Source organism: Lineus longissimus, chromosome 1 (assembly GCF_910592395.1).
Source record: "Lineus longissimus chromosome 1, tnLinLong1.2, whole genome shotgun sequence".
Lineage (NCBI taxonomy): Eukaryota > Metazoa > Nemertea > Pilidiophora > Heteronemertea > Lineidae > Lineus > Lineus longissimus.
In genome coordinates this window covers 3,357,606-3,374,403 of record NC_088308.1, presented here as the reverse complement: position 1 = coordinate 3,374,403, position 16,798 = coordinate 3,357,606, and the positions used below count along the sequence as shown (strand labels likewise).

Below are 16,798 nucleotides of genomic sequence, written 5' to 3'. Positions count from 1 at the left end.
CAGATCGAAGGATATTCGGTCTCTCTGCCTGAATATACTACATTACTCCAAGCGGTCACAGGCGCTTGAAGATAATATCCATAATCAACCAGCTGTTGAACAGTGTTAGGCATTCTGATAATCTTGACATACCACCTGTCTATTACCTTACCAATGCTGGAGCCGAAAAAAAACCCGGTTTCTCTTTTAGCCGTGAAAGGTTTCTCCACACACCTCGTGATATGATAATCATTCCACTTGTTCAGACAAGTGTTGTTATTGTCATCGCTGGCAATATTCTTCACATCAACTCCGCTTCACGCATGCATAACCATCTACAATGTATCATCGCTATAACAACAACAACCATCTCTGAAAAAATACTATCTTTTTTCCAAGGGCGGAGGAGCGTGCATGGCCTTCGGCAACATCCTTTGATCATCATTTTGGCCGAGTCTAGCGTTACAATGCCATTTTAATCAACCCAGCGACCTCAGGAGGCAGAGACTAGCAACTTCTTTCCATACGCCTCAACATCAAAGCCTGTCCCTCATCATCCTCCCAATCGAATCCTTCTAATGCCAAATTTGCAACAAAGGCTTTTGACAGTTATCATGTCTTCAAGGTCGACCAAGAAGCAGTTTTATAACAGGTGTTGATAGAGTTTGGCACCAGAACACAACTTCTCTTTTGCGTTTGACAGGAATATATATTTACTTTAACAAGAGGAAAAAGCGTTATTTCCTATTGACCTTACCGCTTAGCGTTCATGGATGCATCACCAATTAGGTGCCTAGGATTATAGTTCCCTTTTTTTCTTCCTCAGAAATTCCGTAACATCGTGGACATCTTCCCTCATGGTGCTCCACTCGCAGAGCCTGTTTGTGGATACGAGGGCGAGAAATGTCCAGTTTACAAAGGTAGGGGAAATCTCACGACGTTACGTTTTAAGTTTAAATGCGGTGGCACTTCCGACAAGTACCAATAACTGCTGACAGCTAGGATTTTCGTACGTTTTTTGTTGCATCAAATTAGTTTGTATTGCTGCTATACAATGCATCTTTTCGTTTATTTGGAGAGCAGGACCATTTGTGTCTTTTCCTCGTCTCTGCACGAGGTACCGGCGGGCCAGCTATACCAGAGGTAGCCTACTGATTATAATGCAATAAAAACCTTTTCTTTTGGCTGAAACCATTGAAAGTCTCTATGATTTAGTCTTGATGTGCCCCCTTAATTCAAATTAGGATAATTTAAACCTACGTTGATAACAGCAGCCACGGTGCCATGGTTGTATACATTGGAAGGATAATACATTGAGCTATGATCCTTTCGTATAGCAACGGGTATGTTGGTCAGTAAATCATAAAATTATAATGAAATCTACTCATTTTTTTTAAACAACTGCGTAGAATGTTTCTACGTCATTACAGTAAATCAACTCACACACTAAAAAGGTGGTTTGCCACAAAATTCCATATCCTTTAAAAATGTACTTTGTCAATTTCAGACATCACCATCATGATCGTGAGTGGCTGTCTCGGAAGTGTCGTGTTTATCGTTCTCGTGGCCTTACTAATAGTCTACAGGTAAAGGCATTATCATAAAATAGGGAACACCTCACAAAGCCGCCATATAAGTTGTTAGAAGTCACATCAAGAAAGTGGGTACCAATCTCTCCCCGCGGTTCGCGCATGTGTGACAACTCATTAACCTTTGTTAGGTTTCAATATGATGATTTTGATATCAAAATCAACTTAAAGCGCAATTTCTTCAACATTAACTTTGAAACGCTTTGTGTTGATAATATAAGTCGATCTTGATTTAAATACCTGCATTGGAAAGCTTTTCGGCAAGATCTTTGGATCTTTTTCGAGTATCACTACGCCTGTACTGGGAGATGCTCATGTGTACGCGTGAAAATGAGCAATGGTGGCGAACCTGCCTTAGGTCTGCCCAGGTAGCAATATATCACGTGACGGGCGGACCTGAAGCCACAATGCAGGTGAATATGACACAAGAAGCCATATCTGCTGAGCATCATTAGAAGCCTTGCCCATTTTACGCAGACTCGACTAATAAAGCTGCAGATACGACCTCAGTAGTGTCAGTTACTGTACCATTAAGCGATTGTCGACGCCACTACATGAAAAGGGATTCGTATGTAAGAGAACAGGTCCAAATTATCCCGTTAATTTGCGCCTGATTGCTGATGTTACCTGTTTTGAATATCAAGGTGTTTCCTAAAGGATCCTGTTACCTTAAACCTGAGCAAGTCTGCAAATCAAAGTCTTGTTCTTTGATTGGCGATGTTAAGGAGTCTGAGTGTCAGGTTATGTACACTACACTTTCGGTTAGATCTCTCGGTGAACTAATCAGTGAGTTGGCTGTCTTCTGTTGGCGTAACCTTGACAAAAAAGCGCTCTCGGTTAACTATAAATACATACGAAAATAATTCAATCCGTTTCATTGGTGCGATAAACTTGACGGAAAATTAACTTTTCTTTTTAGAAATTGGCGATATGAACAGCAGTTGGCGAGTCTTATCTGGCGGATAAAGATTGAAAGCCTGCAGATGAGAAGACCAGTATGTGCTTCAACCTGGGTAAGTTGAACAGGAATTCGACCTCTTGAAAAATTGCTAAATCATCCATATATGATTTAGTCTGTTTGAATCTGGTTTCTGTTATCCCGGGTTTTCTCCATTAACCGACTTGCCAAGCTTCAAAATCATCCCCAAGTCCCAAGGAACGAAACGATTACGATTTGCAGCGAAACGACTACGATTTGGTCGAAACGACTGGGGGCAAAAAGGTCATAGAGTGAACGACCGGCTGCCCCCACTGGCACACTGGGCAAAAAAATATTTGTACATCCTTCACCGCTGCGCCACTGAATTTGGTGGGCCTAACTGTCAGTGGCAAAGATGTAATAGAGAGTATTCGCACCAGTACATTTAGGCCTAACGACTACATTTAGTCATCCGTAACCGTGAAACGGTCAACGTTTAATTTATCGTGATTTCGCTGATAGATTCGGTTAGCCTTTACGGATAGTTAATAGACAAGGTTTATGTAAGTTTCCCTTGTAGAAGGCAGGTACCTTCAATTTGTCAATGGCATTCGACAGGTTAGGTAATTATTTTCTGAACTTTGAACGGGTCATGTCCGAGGAGACCTACAAGTGGTAAAGTGAACAGTCGACGCTCACTAGACTTTCAACATGGACCTTTTACAAATGGCAGTCGAGGAAGAGGATGAAGATCTTCTATACATTCTTTTTCACGATAGACCACAGGAACGCGCGATTACATACGACCCTCAATGGCCGAGGTTTAATTTGGATGAGCTTACTGATGACCAGTCATGGTTCAACTTTCGGTTTAGGAAGGAAGAACTGTATCGTCTGTATCGCTTGTTGGGACTTCCTGATGTGATTACTGTAACAAACAGGTGCACGTGCAGCGGACTCGATGCATTGTGTATGGTTTTAAGGCGATTTTCGTATCCGAACAGACTGAGCGATTTGGAAAGGTTTTTTGGACGACCTGCATCTACCATGTCAATGGTGATTAATGAGACTATAAGCCTTCTGTACAACACTCATGCTCATCGTTTGAGGACTCTCGACAACCCATGGCTGGGTCCCGCACAACTTCAAATCTATGCAGACCAGATACACGCGAAGGGTGCCCCGCTGCTGAACTGCATAGGTTTCGTAGATGGCACGGTTCGTCCTATATGCAGGCCAACACGCCATCAACGCGTGTGTTATAATGGGCATAAGCGTATACATGCGATTAAATTTCAGTCAGTAGTCATACCAAACGGGTTGATTACGCATCTGTATGGTCCACTGGAAGGGCGTCGACATGATTGCGCTTTGCTTCGTATGAGTGGACTGATGGAGCAAATGGAGGCTAGAGATCTCACTGATAGGAATGGCCTGCCATTTGCAATATACGGCGATCCGGCTTATCCCATTCGAAGGTATCTGTCGAGTCCATTCAGAGGAGCAAACCTGTGTGCCGCAGAAGAAGAATTCAACAGGAGAATGTCCTCTGTCCGTCAATGCGTGGAATGGGAGTTCGGAAATTTGGTGCAAAACTACGCGTTTTTGGACTTTAGGAAAAATTTAAAAGTACTGTTGTCTCCAGTAGCCAAGTATTACTTGGTAGGTGCTATTCTGGTCAACTGTCGTACATGTGTCTATGGCAATCAGACGAGTCAGTACTTTCAACTGGACCCTCCAACTTTAGAGAACTATTTAGCCTGAACTTTGCGTTGTAAATGTAGAGAAAATATTTGAATTGTGCAAATTACAGACGAAAAGTCCAAATTTATTCTGCGAGTAATTATTTATTTGTCAAATCTTACATCGTTGCGAGCAGCATCTAATTTTTGTTTTTGTCCAACGCCATCATCATTTCCATCATTTGCTGATCCCTCTGGATCCTCGCCTCTCTTTCCTTCTTTTCTACCTCGAAACGCTCTTTTTCAAAGGAAAGTTTATCTTTTAGATACGTCACGTACTCTGCAGAATCAGTTCGACGCTTCTTCGTTGCCGGCTTGGTGGTGCAATTCGCAGCTGCAAAAAGAATAGTGTACCCGCCGTTTAATGCAGAGTCGGGTTATGTTACATGTAATACAATGTACGTATTGTCAATCAGTAGCTGCCATTAAAGCGAGTTTCATACTTTCGTGAAGAAGAAAAAGTTATTCTTACCTTTCTTTCCATGATGTTCGAGATTTTCATCAGCTCCGTCCAACTCACGATCAAAACCATCCGCGTGTTCTTCCGGATCGTCTCTTACTTTCAGCGTCTCCATAGCAGCCTGGCGTATTGGTCGTCCCTGGGCTTCCTTGAGATCGGGTTTTTCTTCCTGCTTTTTGGCCGCCCTTTCCTCGCTAAGGCTGGCCAACTCAGTAAGCAGCTGGGCTCGCTCGTCGTATTCCTCATCTGTCCCAGACCTAAAAAGTGACACAAAAGTTGATGAGTAACATTGCAGGTCCTGATCAAAGGTCAGCGTGACGCATTTTCAGCCGAGAAAGAAACTGGGAGTATAAATTATAAAATAGTGTTTTAATTGGTGCTAAAGCAATGGAAAAACACATAGTACATGTATATACTTGGACCAATTTTTCCATCAAGAAAATGATATCTCCCTGGTAACTTAAAATCACCAAGGGCCTAATGACACAGAGTGTATGGGGCCGCTCTTAGCCACATTTGTGTTACACTGCAATGATTCAGTGTTTAAGATATACTTACGCTCTAAGAGATTTCAACTCGTCCTTCGTATGAGCCTCTTGGAGAGTTTTCACCCTATCCTTGCATGCCCGGAGAGTGACAAAGCTGTCGCGCTTCACCTCCGTCAAAGCTGTGTTCACATGTTGGTGGACTTCATCCCACGGTGGCTTAGTTGTTGGTTGTACCGCAACCAGTTCTCTGAGAAGAAGAATGTCAAGTGCTGGGAAAAATCGAGTAGGCGCGTTTTTTTTGTTTGTTGACTTGCTGGTACTTGCACCTTCGGTCGCCATGCTAAAAGAGAATCATGAAAGTTTTATGCAGGCCTCTTTTAAAATCATAAAATTCCATTTAAAGAATACGAAATTATTTCCGAAACAAAGGATTAATAACAAATAGCTACTTCTGGCACTGAGATCTACCACCAGAGAAAATCAAGCTACCCGTAGTGTATTTTACCAAACATGCTAAACGCCATTCACCTTGCGGATATCCAGCTTGTTATGCGTGAAATGCAGACGGCTAGCCAAAAGGCCTCTTATAAGGGCCTGTGTACACGTAACGACCGCACAGAAGTCGATGACTTAACAGTGCTGATTTTGTAATCAGTTAAATTGCGAAATGCCTCTTTTGACTGCCTTGGACATCAATGAAAAAGGCACTTATAGACGGCTATAAACAAGATATTTAAAAGTGAAATAAACATGGATACAAATGCCAGAAACGAAATGTTTCACAAAAATTGCAAAGATATTTGTTCATTTATGATTTTAAAAGAAAAACTATCATTGTGGGAAGATTTTTTTTGGATAATCATGCTGTTTTGTCAAACCGTTTTTCACTCACGTATTGTAACTAGCTACGGATAATAATCTCTCCAAACCGTATGTGTAAACGTCATAAGACCGCAATATTTGATGACCTAAATGTAGTCGTTTGGCTAACCGTGCGGGTGCGAATACTCTCTAATATTAGGACGTCTTTCACCATCAATGAACAATAACCTACAATTACTACTGGGAATGACAACATAACAACAGTATCACGCTAGATTTGAAACCGATGGCAGAAGATGTAAGACGTGTGAATGACATAAACCTTGAGAACCTGGCAGTTATTGTCTGAAAAGGATTTGTGCCTGACAGGATCGTCACGATAGTTCAGTTTACGCAATGCACCGTATGCTATGAGATTAGTCTTCGGGTCTTAGCATTGCCAAGATGGTATTATGAAAATGGACGCTAATAAGTTATAATTTAGGACATTACTATAAGAAGCTACGGATAATCTAATTGCTTTTAAAATCATCGAATCGTTGAAAGATATTGGGTGATTGTTACAACGAGACTTTTCCTCAAGCCTTCATTCACCTGTGTCTGTTGGGTGAATTCACAAAATTGGCTCTATTAGAGAGATATTCCGTAACAAGTGCCGGCAACGTTTTCACATCATATATCACATTGGGCAATTCATTTTTGTGACCACAGCCAATTTGATCGTTCAATTGTGCACAGCGTCCTGATACGTATTTTACGTTCCACGAATGACCACAGGAAGTATATTTATATACGTTCACCGCACTTCCGCACTCAAGCCGGTTGTACATTTAAATAGAGAAGGACGATATAACGTCCAACCAGAAAGAACTGCAATCGCTCGCTGTGCATTTGTTGTAAAGTTAATAAAGTTTCGTATTTCGTATTTTCCAGTCTTACGGGGCGAAAAGTGAGATGAGTCTCCAAGGTTCAACCAACTCCGAATACGGCCCGGTAACGAGTAACAACACGGGCGTATACAAGGGCAACCTCGTCACCCTTGAATGGATCGAGAAGCGCCACCTGGATATGACAAGGGAGGTTAGGCTGGAACTCAAACAGGTGATTCTTTGCTTTATCAGTAAAAAAGTGTTTTTTTCTAGTAGGCCCTATTCACTTACTAACATGTAGTAAATATCTGTCAGTTCGTGTTCTGATAAGATTCTTTCTCTGCCTGGTTTTATAAACACAAAAAGTAAATATTGTGCGATCTTTCCTTAAATATATTTGTGTAGGCTACTTTTTTCGTTCAGTTATCGTTATCACCTCAAGTATTTTTGTTGCGCTGGGTTTGTTTGCATGTTTTAGTGGATCATTTTTGCATGCTTTGGTGGATCATTTTCTCAGCAAAACCACCTGTTTTGGTTTTTTGTGTTGTTCACCTTTATAGAGAAATTTAGAATTTGCAGTGCTTGTGTTTTTCCTTCCAAACAGAAAAGAACATGCGATCAAACAATTCCTGTTTTTGTCAGAATACTTGTAACTAAGAATGAAATCCACCCGTTATATGGAACAGTTCCCTCAAAGTAGGGCCTGAACCTCATAGTCTATACTCCCTTTAAACGTATAGCCGGGGTATTTGGTTCGCAGTAAGTGGACATATTGACCGTCAAGTTTTGGATCAGCTACGCCGGCCCGGTCTCCGTGACACCAAGGTTACTGAGGTTACAGGCTAGTGGTGACATCTAGTGTTTTCAAAAGCTACTTTATCTCGCCGGGTTGGGTCATTATTTGTTTATGTCTTTAGGGTCCCTTTAATATCTTGAGTATCTTGATATGATATCGCTCAATTAGTTCTTACCCTGTGCCCTTTCGGACCAGTCGTAGCCGGAGTCGCAGGCTCTCAGTCGTTTAGTCGCTCTGTCATTATGACCATCAAGGCTCTACCACTTATCAATATCTGAAGTTTAATCTCTGCATTTAAGGGAAGTATAATACAATGGGAGTCAGGATGTTGCTTTATGTGCGAAATCGTTTATGGTGCGTCTTGAAGTCCACGGTTCCGGTTCTATGCATGTGTAGGCTCTAATATGAGTTTGTCACGAAGTCCTCTTACTTTAATGTTCTTCCCTAATTAGTTCCTATGAGATTCAAGCGCTCATCTAATGCAATTAGGTGAAAGCGACATGTAAGGTATTAAAACACACATATAAGAAATCTGGGCACCCCGCAAACGAGGAGATTGTGTTGCTGCGACCTGCGATCACATCCGCATGCTACATAAATCTCTCGTTTGGGGTGACCTGGGATTAATATCAAAATTTGCATGCATAATAACTGCACTATGCGGCATTGTGTATTCTAATTTTCCTAAGCAAACAGCAAATTCTATGACGTGAACGGCGAACCCCTTTAAGACATTTAAGAAATGGAGAAGGTGTCTTTTCAGCCCTGTTAAAATGAGACCTGGTGTTAGAGGCAAGAAAGGAGACGGGAAATTAAGTAAATGCTCAGTTTTGCCTCTTAAAGGATAGGAATACTTGGTATGTGTGAACTGGAAATCAATTTCGCTCTTAACTGAATACATATCACATGATCGCTCGTTGATTGCGGGCTTTCTACTTTGATCAGAAAAGCGCACGCATCGTTGCGACCTTCAATAATGATCACATGCGACAAAAATCGTTCGTTTGCTAACAAACGCTAATTACTCAGACACGAAATGTGTTTTAAATAGATCATGTTACATCCTTGTTATCAAACTTCTCAGCGGCTACGCTTTTTTTAACATTGTCGGGTTAATGTCATCATCGTAGGAGAAGTGACGGCACTGCGGGAACTGAGCTGCGCAACCCATTATGCTCGGCGTATTATTTGGCACTTCTTTTTCCTCAAGTAATGGGGTTAGTGTTCCGAGAGAAAAAAAGACCTTAGGATTTTCAAGATCAAAGGAACTTGAACTAGTCGAGCCGCCACCAGCTTCAGGCAGGTGTGATTATAAAATAGTTCTGAGTATTTCCTTCTCAGTATCATAACGATGTCACGACCGTGTCGTCTTCAGCGTTTAGTGTCCTCGAACGAGCCAACACAGACCGTCATTTTGATCCACTGATCCACTAATCCGATCCGATCAGGGTCTTCTTGAGACAGTGAAATCAAAATGTATGTTAAAAACAAATAATTTGAAAGGTAGAATGAAAGCTGGAAGGTGTTAACATCAGATGTATTTATCTGTGGAAGTTTGTGCGTCGTTCTTGTGGACAATGATTAAGAAGTTTGCGTGATTTCGGCAAAGTCTGTCTACAGTGTCGAATAAATTTTCGATCACCCTTTACATGTATTTCTGTGTCTCAGATGCGGGATATTCGACACGATAACTTGGTTACGTTCATTGGGGCTTGCATCGATCCGCCAAGAATATGCATCGTGACGGAGTACTGCGCCAAAGGGACCTTGCAGGTAAAACTTTCCCTTTTCATTTCATTTAAACATTATTCAGACCATGTCTTCTCAATTAGATTAACCGAAGCTTTGAGTGGATGACTAGCTTTGTGTGTAAAGTTAATCAGTGATGGTGTCCGCCAGACGAGCAGCGTTATTTTATTTAGTCGGAAATTGATCGCAACTAGAAGGGTATAAAATTGCTTATCTTAGCTTTATGTAATGCCAATCAAAGAAGGTACTTAACGAGACAAGTCAATTTTCCGATCACCACCCGTTGGCTGACATGTTTGCGATAAAAGCAACATATCGGATTTCGGTTTCAGCAATATACTCAGCAAGGACGGATAAGGAAAATGAAATATTTCGCTTTTGATAAAAAGCAACATAATTATTTTTATTTCCATGTTACCAAGTAAAGATTAAGCTTTATGGCTTCACTGTAAACAAAAGTTGGTCATTTGACCAACTTACATTGTTCCAGGACCTTTGACTAGGAAATTAGTCAAATGACCTAACAGTGATCAGGTTACCATGTACTTGACTTACGAGGTTGGTTGACTGACTAATTGACTTTGTCCATTGACGAACTGGATTGGTCAAGTGACCAATAGACTTGGACAAACTGACCATCCAAATCTATCCTTGATAACACATATGAACTATTCCGGAAAAATATCTCGTTTTCTCAGGAGACCGGAAGCAAATTCAAGATGGCGATGTAGTATAGTGCTCCCAGCAAAACAGATGAAACATTGGTTGTTGTAAATGATACTGACAAGCTGCTTTTGCTCCTGACACAGGTATCTCTTGCATGGCAAACCTGTTTCTCAGTTTGGCGCTTTTTGCTACGGATCGGCGAATTGCCAATATAAAACCTGTCCAGCAAAACAACTGTTAATTGCTTGTACTGGTTTCTTTCAAACATATATTTTCTTTTAGGATCTACTGGAAAATGATGATATCAAGCTTGACGTAATGTTTACTGCCTCTCTGGTAGCAGATCTGATGAAGGTAAGTTGACCATAGTCCAATCGTAAATGGTTGTCAGCATCGTTTTGGGCTCTGGAGCGCGAACCACTGGTTGGATTTCTTTCAAGTGGTTTTATTGATCTTAGCTTTGCAACCAAACAGGATTTTCAAGGTTCAGCATTGTCAATGCAGAAGGCAAAGATCTTTTTCCGTGAGAAAGCCAAATGGTCATTTGTTTAGTGGAGTGACCTGAAAAGGCCATATTTTTGTCTCTGGATATTTCTTATTCTTACTTCGTATTCGATTTATTGATTTTGCCCTTGTTCATGACCTAGATATGGTATGGCCCCTTAGCTTCATGTCCATTATCCGATTATCCAAATTACCGGGCACTATCATGCAATGGGGAAAAAACGAAGAAGTAAGATGCTTGTGTGTAAACGTAATTTCGCCATTAGTTTATGCAGGTGTTCTGCTGTAAAAACATTATTGAACAAAAAACCTTGTACTTTCATCACATTGGCCACTCTCTGATTAATTTGTCCCTATCTTTGTTGACGCATGTGAACGGTTATCAGTTGTTTTCATCATCTGGCACGTCGGCAACGTCATTTTAGCCTGCTCGATATGAATCATTCTGAGTGATCGCCGAAGTGGAGGAGGGTGCCTCTATTGTAGAGGATGATGGTTATATTAAAAATGTCAGGTGGTGCCAAAGTAGATTCACTCGAGAGTAGTTTTTAGCGTTCTTGGTGTCAATATAGCGAACTTCGGAAGGTCTTGGCCTATCCGCGTTCTTTCATAACATGGTCAAGTTCTCGAATGGGTTTTGCAGAACTCAACGTGAACTAAACGCCCCCGTCAGGGCCAGGGGTCTTCGACGGTGAATTGACTACGAGTCCTGATTTACGGAATATACATATTTCCTCCATCGATTTCCTGGCGATCTCACGGGAAACAAAAGGCGAATTTCTCGCATCAGTGTTATTTTTTTCAGTGCATCCAATTCCTGGTGCGTTTTGACATGTCTGAATCTCTCCTCGCAATTACGGATACAGCTTTTCTGGGTACGGTTGCTGAAATAATTGAATCGAAATGACATATATTATTATGGCTAAACCAGTTCTTTTCTACTTTAGGGTATGATCTACATCCACAACAGCGACGTAAAAACTCATGGTAATTTGAAATCCTCCACATGTTACGTCGACAGTCGCTGGGTGTTGAAGATCTCAATGTTTGGCCTCAACAAATTCAAGTATGTTCCCCCATCCGATTACCAAGTGCTAGACCATGCACATTATAGAGGTAAGCAGATCGTGAGGTCAGCTTGAACAACAAATCCAAGGATTAGTTTTAAATAAAACGAGCAGAGAGGTCGGATGGTCGTAGGCTTACATCCTGTTGTTGTGTTCTCAAATTCCGTTTCTCAACCTAAAAGGGCAAAGAGAATATCAATAAATCACATATGACAATAAGGTACAGGGTCAAATAAATCTGGCGTCGTTATTAAATTTTTGGGTGGTCTGCTTCCGTGTGATTGATGATCGCCACTCATAAGATATATGTGATGTACTCTTGCCCATGGAAACTGCTGATAAAACAGTGACAGCAAATCGTTGAAGTTGACACAGCGTCAAATCATATATCATGTTTGACATCGTGTTTCCTTTCAGAGTTACTTTGGACTGCACCAGAGATTTTACGCTGTAAAAGCCATCCACTTGGAGGGACACAAAAGGGTGATATCTACTCCTTTGGTATCCTGTTGTATGAAATACTGGGCCGTTCTGGACCGTATGGTAACACGCTGTATGAACCAAATGGTAAGTTAACCAGGCCAACTCCTTCCAAATGAGGATTGGAAATCAATCATTGCTTAGTCTGTTTGTCTTTCAATGATCAAGTGAAGCGCCGGGAGGTTTCTGTATTGTGCTGGGGAATGAATAAGAAGCGCTCTGAGACAGCACAGTTGGACAGTATGAAGCCCTTTATAAGAACTTACATTTACGTTTCTTTGCCCCATACAGTACCCCTCTACAGTTGAAATTATTGGTCAATACAAGGTCTGTTGGTTTTAAACAAAGCCCGTTCGCACCACGGCCTAAATTCCCATAGTTCTATACAGCCTTATCAATGAGTTATCAGGGTAAATGTTGATAACATCGACCCCCATGGAACAGCTTCCGTGGGGGTCGATAGGCCATGCAGAACCAGCAAGGGCAAATAAAGGTAATGTCAATAATCATCTCCAACAGAAATCATCCAAGCTGTGATTGAAGGTGGAGCACCTGGCAAGCAATTCCGTCCAGACATTGCTGAACTTCCCGACTGCTCCGAGTATGACTGTATGATTGTTGTAATGAAGGAGTGTTGGGCGGAGAATCCCGATGAACGACCGGACTTCTTCAGCTGTCGGGCCAAACTCAAGGCGTTGAGGAAAGGAATGTAAGTGATTGAACAAAAAATATGACGGCGGCTCGAATAGCGACGCAATTCCAAGCGGCGTCCGATGGATCCTTGGTTGGATTGGGACAACAATATCAGAGGTTCATTAAGAGCAACGATATCCAAAAAGTTTCAGAATATGATCGGCCTAATGCTCTGTTGCGACTCCTTGCTCCTCTTACACTTGTCTTAGCTATAACAGCTGTAGCATAAAACATCGTTGTGGTCAAGTAGTCACCGCAAGACGTTTTTCCTGCGTTGCGATATCTTCATCTTATATGTGAACGCTTTAGAGCAAAGATGTGCTAAACATTTGCTTCTAATTCTTTAAATAAAAGCTTACGGCAAACCAATTACAGAGCCATGCTTGAGAGTTAAAAGTACCGACAGTAAAAATGACAAAGAGGTGCTGAAACTTGCCTAGTCGTAAAGGGCTCTTACTCTAACATAAAAGCTCAAGGCGAACCAGTGGTACAGCCATGTTGAGAGTGAGAAGTCAGAGTGTGAAAGTACCGAAAGTAATGTCGTCGCCCATCAAAACAATATTATATATCCAAAAATCCAAAGAACCCCTGACGAAAGGCTTGGCTCGTGTTTTACGCGTGGATTCTTCCACAGGGACGTTAATCAGCTGAAGTTTCATGATCTCATGAAGCTGTTCACAACTCTGGAAAGATATAGGTAACTATGCACGAGCTCGCTCGCATGGTCCGCCAAAGCATGGTGTGCTTATCGCGAAAAGTATTTGGCTCAGATGATCGGCTTGTGGTATGACGAGTGACTAGGGTAAACACCCGCCTCAAATGTCTCACTTGGAAAGCATGCCTATCGTCAAGTGAGGAATACCTCTGGCTTTTCTGAGTGGAACCATCTTGTAGGGAGCGTGCACCAGGTACGAGTCGCTTAAGAAAAAAGCGGCTGTAATAACCGAGGAGATATTATATAAAACCACGGTTCTTTCGGGATTTTCTCTCTGTCTTTAGTAACTTCGAAAGACCTGTATCGTAGATTACTACCTTACCCATGCATCATGGCCATTAAATACCATTTGTTTTAACAGCAGGTGCCACTCCTGAATCTTTCTGAAATCAAGAGCATCATATTTACCATCTAGATTTTTCAAAAAGAAGACCATTCATTCTCCTACTCTGGAGTATGATCAGTGACGAACGTTTGTGCTGTGAACACTTGGCCGCTTATCTCAAATCATAAGTTCTCGTGGCTGATGCTCAGGCATATAATTATATACTTGACGAAATGTGCTGAGCGGTTACCAAGTGAGGTTTTCCGCCTGCTCTAGGAGGGGTGGGTTCCCCAGTTATGCTTACCTTTGTTTGTCAAAGGGTCTTCTGATCATTAGCCTGGGTCATTCCAAAGCTATCCGTAAAGTTGGGTAAAATTGCCCAACACTCAAAATCGACTAAGGTTGCGATTTACGACTTACATGGAACCTTGTATCGAAACCATGTCTCGTTTCGGCTGATACGTCGATGGGTTTTTGTCCGCAAACGCTATGGAACGAAGCCTCCCTATTGCCTCTTCTTTCTTGTATTTCTCACCAGGAAGCCAAATATCTTCGACAACATGATTGCAATGATGGAAAAGTATGCAAATAACCTCGAGGACCTGGTGGCTGAGAGAACTAGGGAACTTGAAGAGGAGAAGAAGAAGACAGATATGCTCTTGTACAGGATGCTACCTCCGTGAGTCTCTTAGACAAAATAACAAATCAACGTGATGAAGTCAGTAATGTTGCCAATTTTCCCTTGAAGGATGAATCAGCAGTTCTTGATAGCATTATTTGTTTTGTGAAGATTCTGTGCTAAATCGATGGCATGTCCATTTTTGCGTCGTCATTGCGTCGTCGCTCATTGATCATTATGGTCGTTTCAGAACTGTAGCCGAGCATCTAAAGCGGGGAGAACCAGTTGCACCAGAGTCGTTTGAGATGGTCACCATCTACTTCAGTGATATCTGTGGTTTCACTGCTATGTCGTCAGAGAGCTCGCCGATCCAGGTAAGACAGAAAGTGACATCTACTTCAGTGATATCTGTGGTTTCACTGCTATGTCGTCAGAGAGCTCGCCGATCCAGGTAAGACAGAAAGAGGCATCTACTTCAGTGATATCTGTGGCTTCACTGCCACGTCGTCAAAGAGAAAGGAATGATACCCCATTTGTCAGCGTTTCGTTTTTATTAATTCACATTCTTTACTATGGTGAGCAATTTTCACGTTTCTTTTTTCTGTCCAGATCGTGGATCTTCTGAACGACCTGTATACATGTTTTGATGCCATCATTAAGGGCTTTGACGTGTATAAGGTCGAGACGATAGGTGACGCTTACATGGTGGTCAGTGGCTTACCCAAAAGGAATGGCCTTAATCATGCAGGTAAGAAAAAGCGTGGTTTGTTCATTAATATCATCATATGAACACGTAATTGTAGGTAAAAAATTCGGGCGAAAGCATCCTTCTTCATTAAACTTTTTTCATGAATCCTCCTTTGAAGTTGGATGAAATCCAAGAGCTTCCTTTATTTCAGTCTCGTCATAAGCATGATATCATGAGCCTATAAAATGCTGCTGATAAGAGACCGTCCTTTGTTGTCAATGTACGTCATTGTGGGGATTTAATTTACCACTTCCCTACCCGGATCCAAGCAGCCAAATCATTAAGTTTGTACTTACATGTAGATGAGACTTGAAAATTGATGGCCCGGAGTTGAATATTCTAACTAAAGCCTTCAAACGTTTCAAACGTTTCATGCATATGATTTACATTTGAAACGCCGAACGAATTTCAAATCTGTCGCCAATTCGTCTACTTATCAGGTGAGATAGCATCGATGGCTTTACGTCTGCTGAAGAAAATCAAGGTCTTTAGGATCAGCCACCGCCCAAATGACGTCCTCAAACTTCGTATTGGATTACATTCCGGTAGGTGTCTGTACATCTAGGCTAGTCCCAGTGTTGATAGGCAGATTCGCAACCTCAACGAACGACTAGTACGAACGTCTGTGGTGGCTTAAAGTCCCGTGCTAGTTCATTAACGTGACACTCGTAAATCATCTTCTACATTTCGTTGACGAGTAACCTGGGAAATTTTCAAGTCGTCAAGTCATTTATATTCTTCGTCGTTCGGGTTAGAAAATCTACCAGATGTATCACTTTGTATCCCAATACAACTATTTAGACAAGCGAAAGCACCGAGTCAAGGGGATGTTATCTTGCCGAGGAAACTCAGGATGAGAAATGAATGGCATCAAATGAAGACATTCACCGATCAGCTTAATGTCCTCATGTTCATTTCTTTTATTCCAGGACCCTGTTGCGCTGGCGTGGTGGGGCTAACGATGCCTCGGTACTGTCTATTCGGGGACACCGTAAATACATGCTCGCGTATGGAATCTACCGGCCAAGGTGAGCAATAACAGGTTGATGAAAACAAGTTCTTTATTAATTCTTGGCAATACCTATCTAGAGTAATTCCGAAACAACTGAGAATTTTAAGCGATCGTCACGCTAACGATAACGTCGCACTTTCAATTAGATTTAAAACGTCATATTGAAGATGATCTAGCATTTTGTAGTTGAAATCAGTCGTTTTCCAGTAAGAGTAAAGGATATTGTGTACGTTCGTCATAGCTGTGCTGCTTTTTCAGCATTGAAAATCCATCTGAGTGCCGAATGTAAACACATCTTAGACAGACTGGGAGGGTATAAAATAGAGGAAAGAGGCTTCGTCACCATGAAAGTAAGTAATCCATCCAGTGGAAATCATAGGTTGATGTTCTCATCTCTCGCTCAGCATATGGCACTCAAGGCAGGACACCAGAGGCAAACATTAAACCCCGTTGTCATTGTCTGTCACTCGACATTAGTTTCACATGTATGCCATTAAAAATCAGAAAGTTTTCAGAGGATGGGTAATTTTATTGTCTGTCACTCATTAGTTTTACG

The 16,798-nt window shown here is 41.7% G+C and overlaps 2 protein-coding genes across 2 annotated transcripts in view; one reads left to right on the top strand and one right to left on the bottom strand.

The window, feature by feature from the left end:
- LOC135485345 (guanylate cyclase 32E-like) overlaps positions 1-16,798 on the top strand; it is a 68,345-nt gene that overhangs the window by 49,916 nt on the left and 1,631 nt on the right. Inside the window, exons 7-21 of the mRNA XM_064767248.1 lie at positions 806-899; positions 1,487-1,565; positions 2,488-2,581; positions 6,933-7,100; positions 9,333-9,437; positions 10,362-10,433; positions 11,531-11,699; positions 12,068-12,217; positions 12,650-12,839; positions 14,402-14,542; positions 14,733-14,856; positions 15,092-15,230; positions 15,671-15,775; positions 16,160-16,258; positions 16,501-16,592. Coding sequence (XP_064623318.1) covers positions 806-899; positions 1,487-1,565; positions 2,488-2,581; positions 6,933-7,100; positions 9,333-9,437; positions 10,362-10,433; positions 11,531-11,699; positions 12,068-12,217; positions 12,650-12,839; positions 14,402-14,542; positions 14,733-14,856; positions 15,092-15,230; positions 15,671-15,775; positions 16,160-16,258; positions 16,501-16,592 — 1,821 coding nt within the window. The remainder of the gene's footprint in view (positions 1-805; positions 900-1,486; positions 1,566-2,487; positions 2,582-6,932; positions 7,101-9,332; positions 9,438-10,361; positions 10,434-11,530; positions 11,700-12,067; positions 12,218-12,649; positions 12,840-14,401; positions 14,543-14,732; positions 14,857-15,091; positions 15,231-15,670; positions 15,776-16,159; positions 16,259-16,500; positions 16,593-16,798) is intronic.
- LOC135485338 (uncharacterized) lies at positions 3,914-5,844 on the bottom strand. The gene is made up of 4 exons (XM_064767235.1): positions 5,706-5,844; positions 5,248-5,517; positions 4,702-4,946; positions 3,914-4,563 (listed from the first exon to the last, which is right to left on the bottom strand). Exons 2-4 carry the CDS (start codon positions 5,514-5,516, stop codon positions 4,370-4,372), a joined length of 708 nt encoding a protein of 235 aa, XP_064623305.1. The 5' UTR covers position 5,517; positions 5,706-5,844; the 3' UTR covers positions 3,914-4,369.

What these genes read in the sequence shown, in the direction of transcription:
- LOC135485338 (XM_064767235.1), bottom strand. Translation starts at nt 5,516, where the DNA reads ATGGCGACCGAAGGTGCAAGTACCAGCAAGTCAACAAACAAAAAAAAC. An exon ending in GAGTTGAAATCTCTTAGAGC is followed by an intron (nt 4,947 to 5,247) that starts GTAAGTATATCT and finishes GTCACTTTTTAG; the next exon opens with GTCTGGGACAGATGAGGAAT. An exon ending in CGAACATCATGGAAAGAAAG is followed by an intron (nt 4,564 to 4,701) that starts GTAAGAATAACT and finishes TTCTTTTTGCAG; the next exon opens with CTGCGAATTGCACCACCAAG.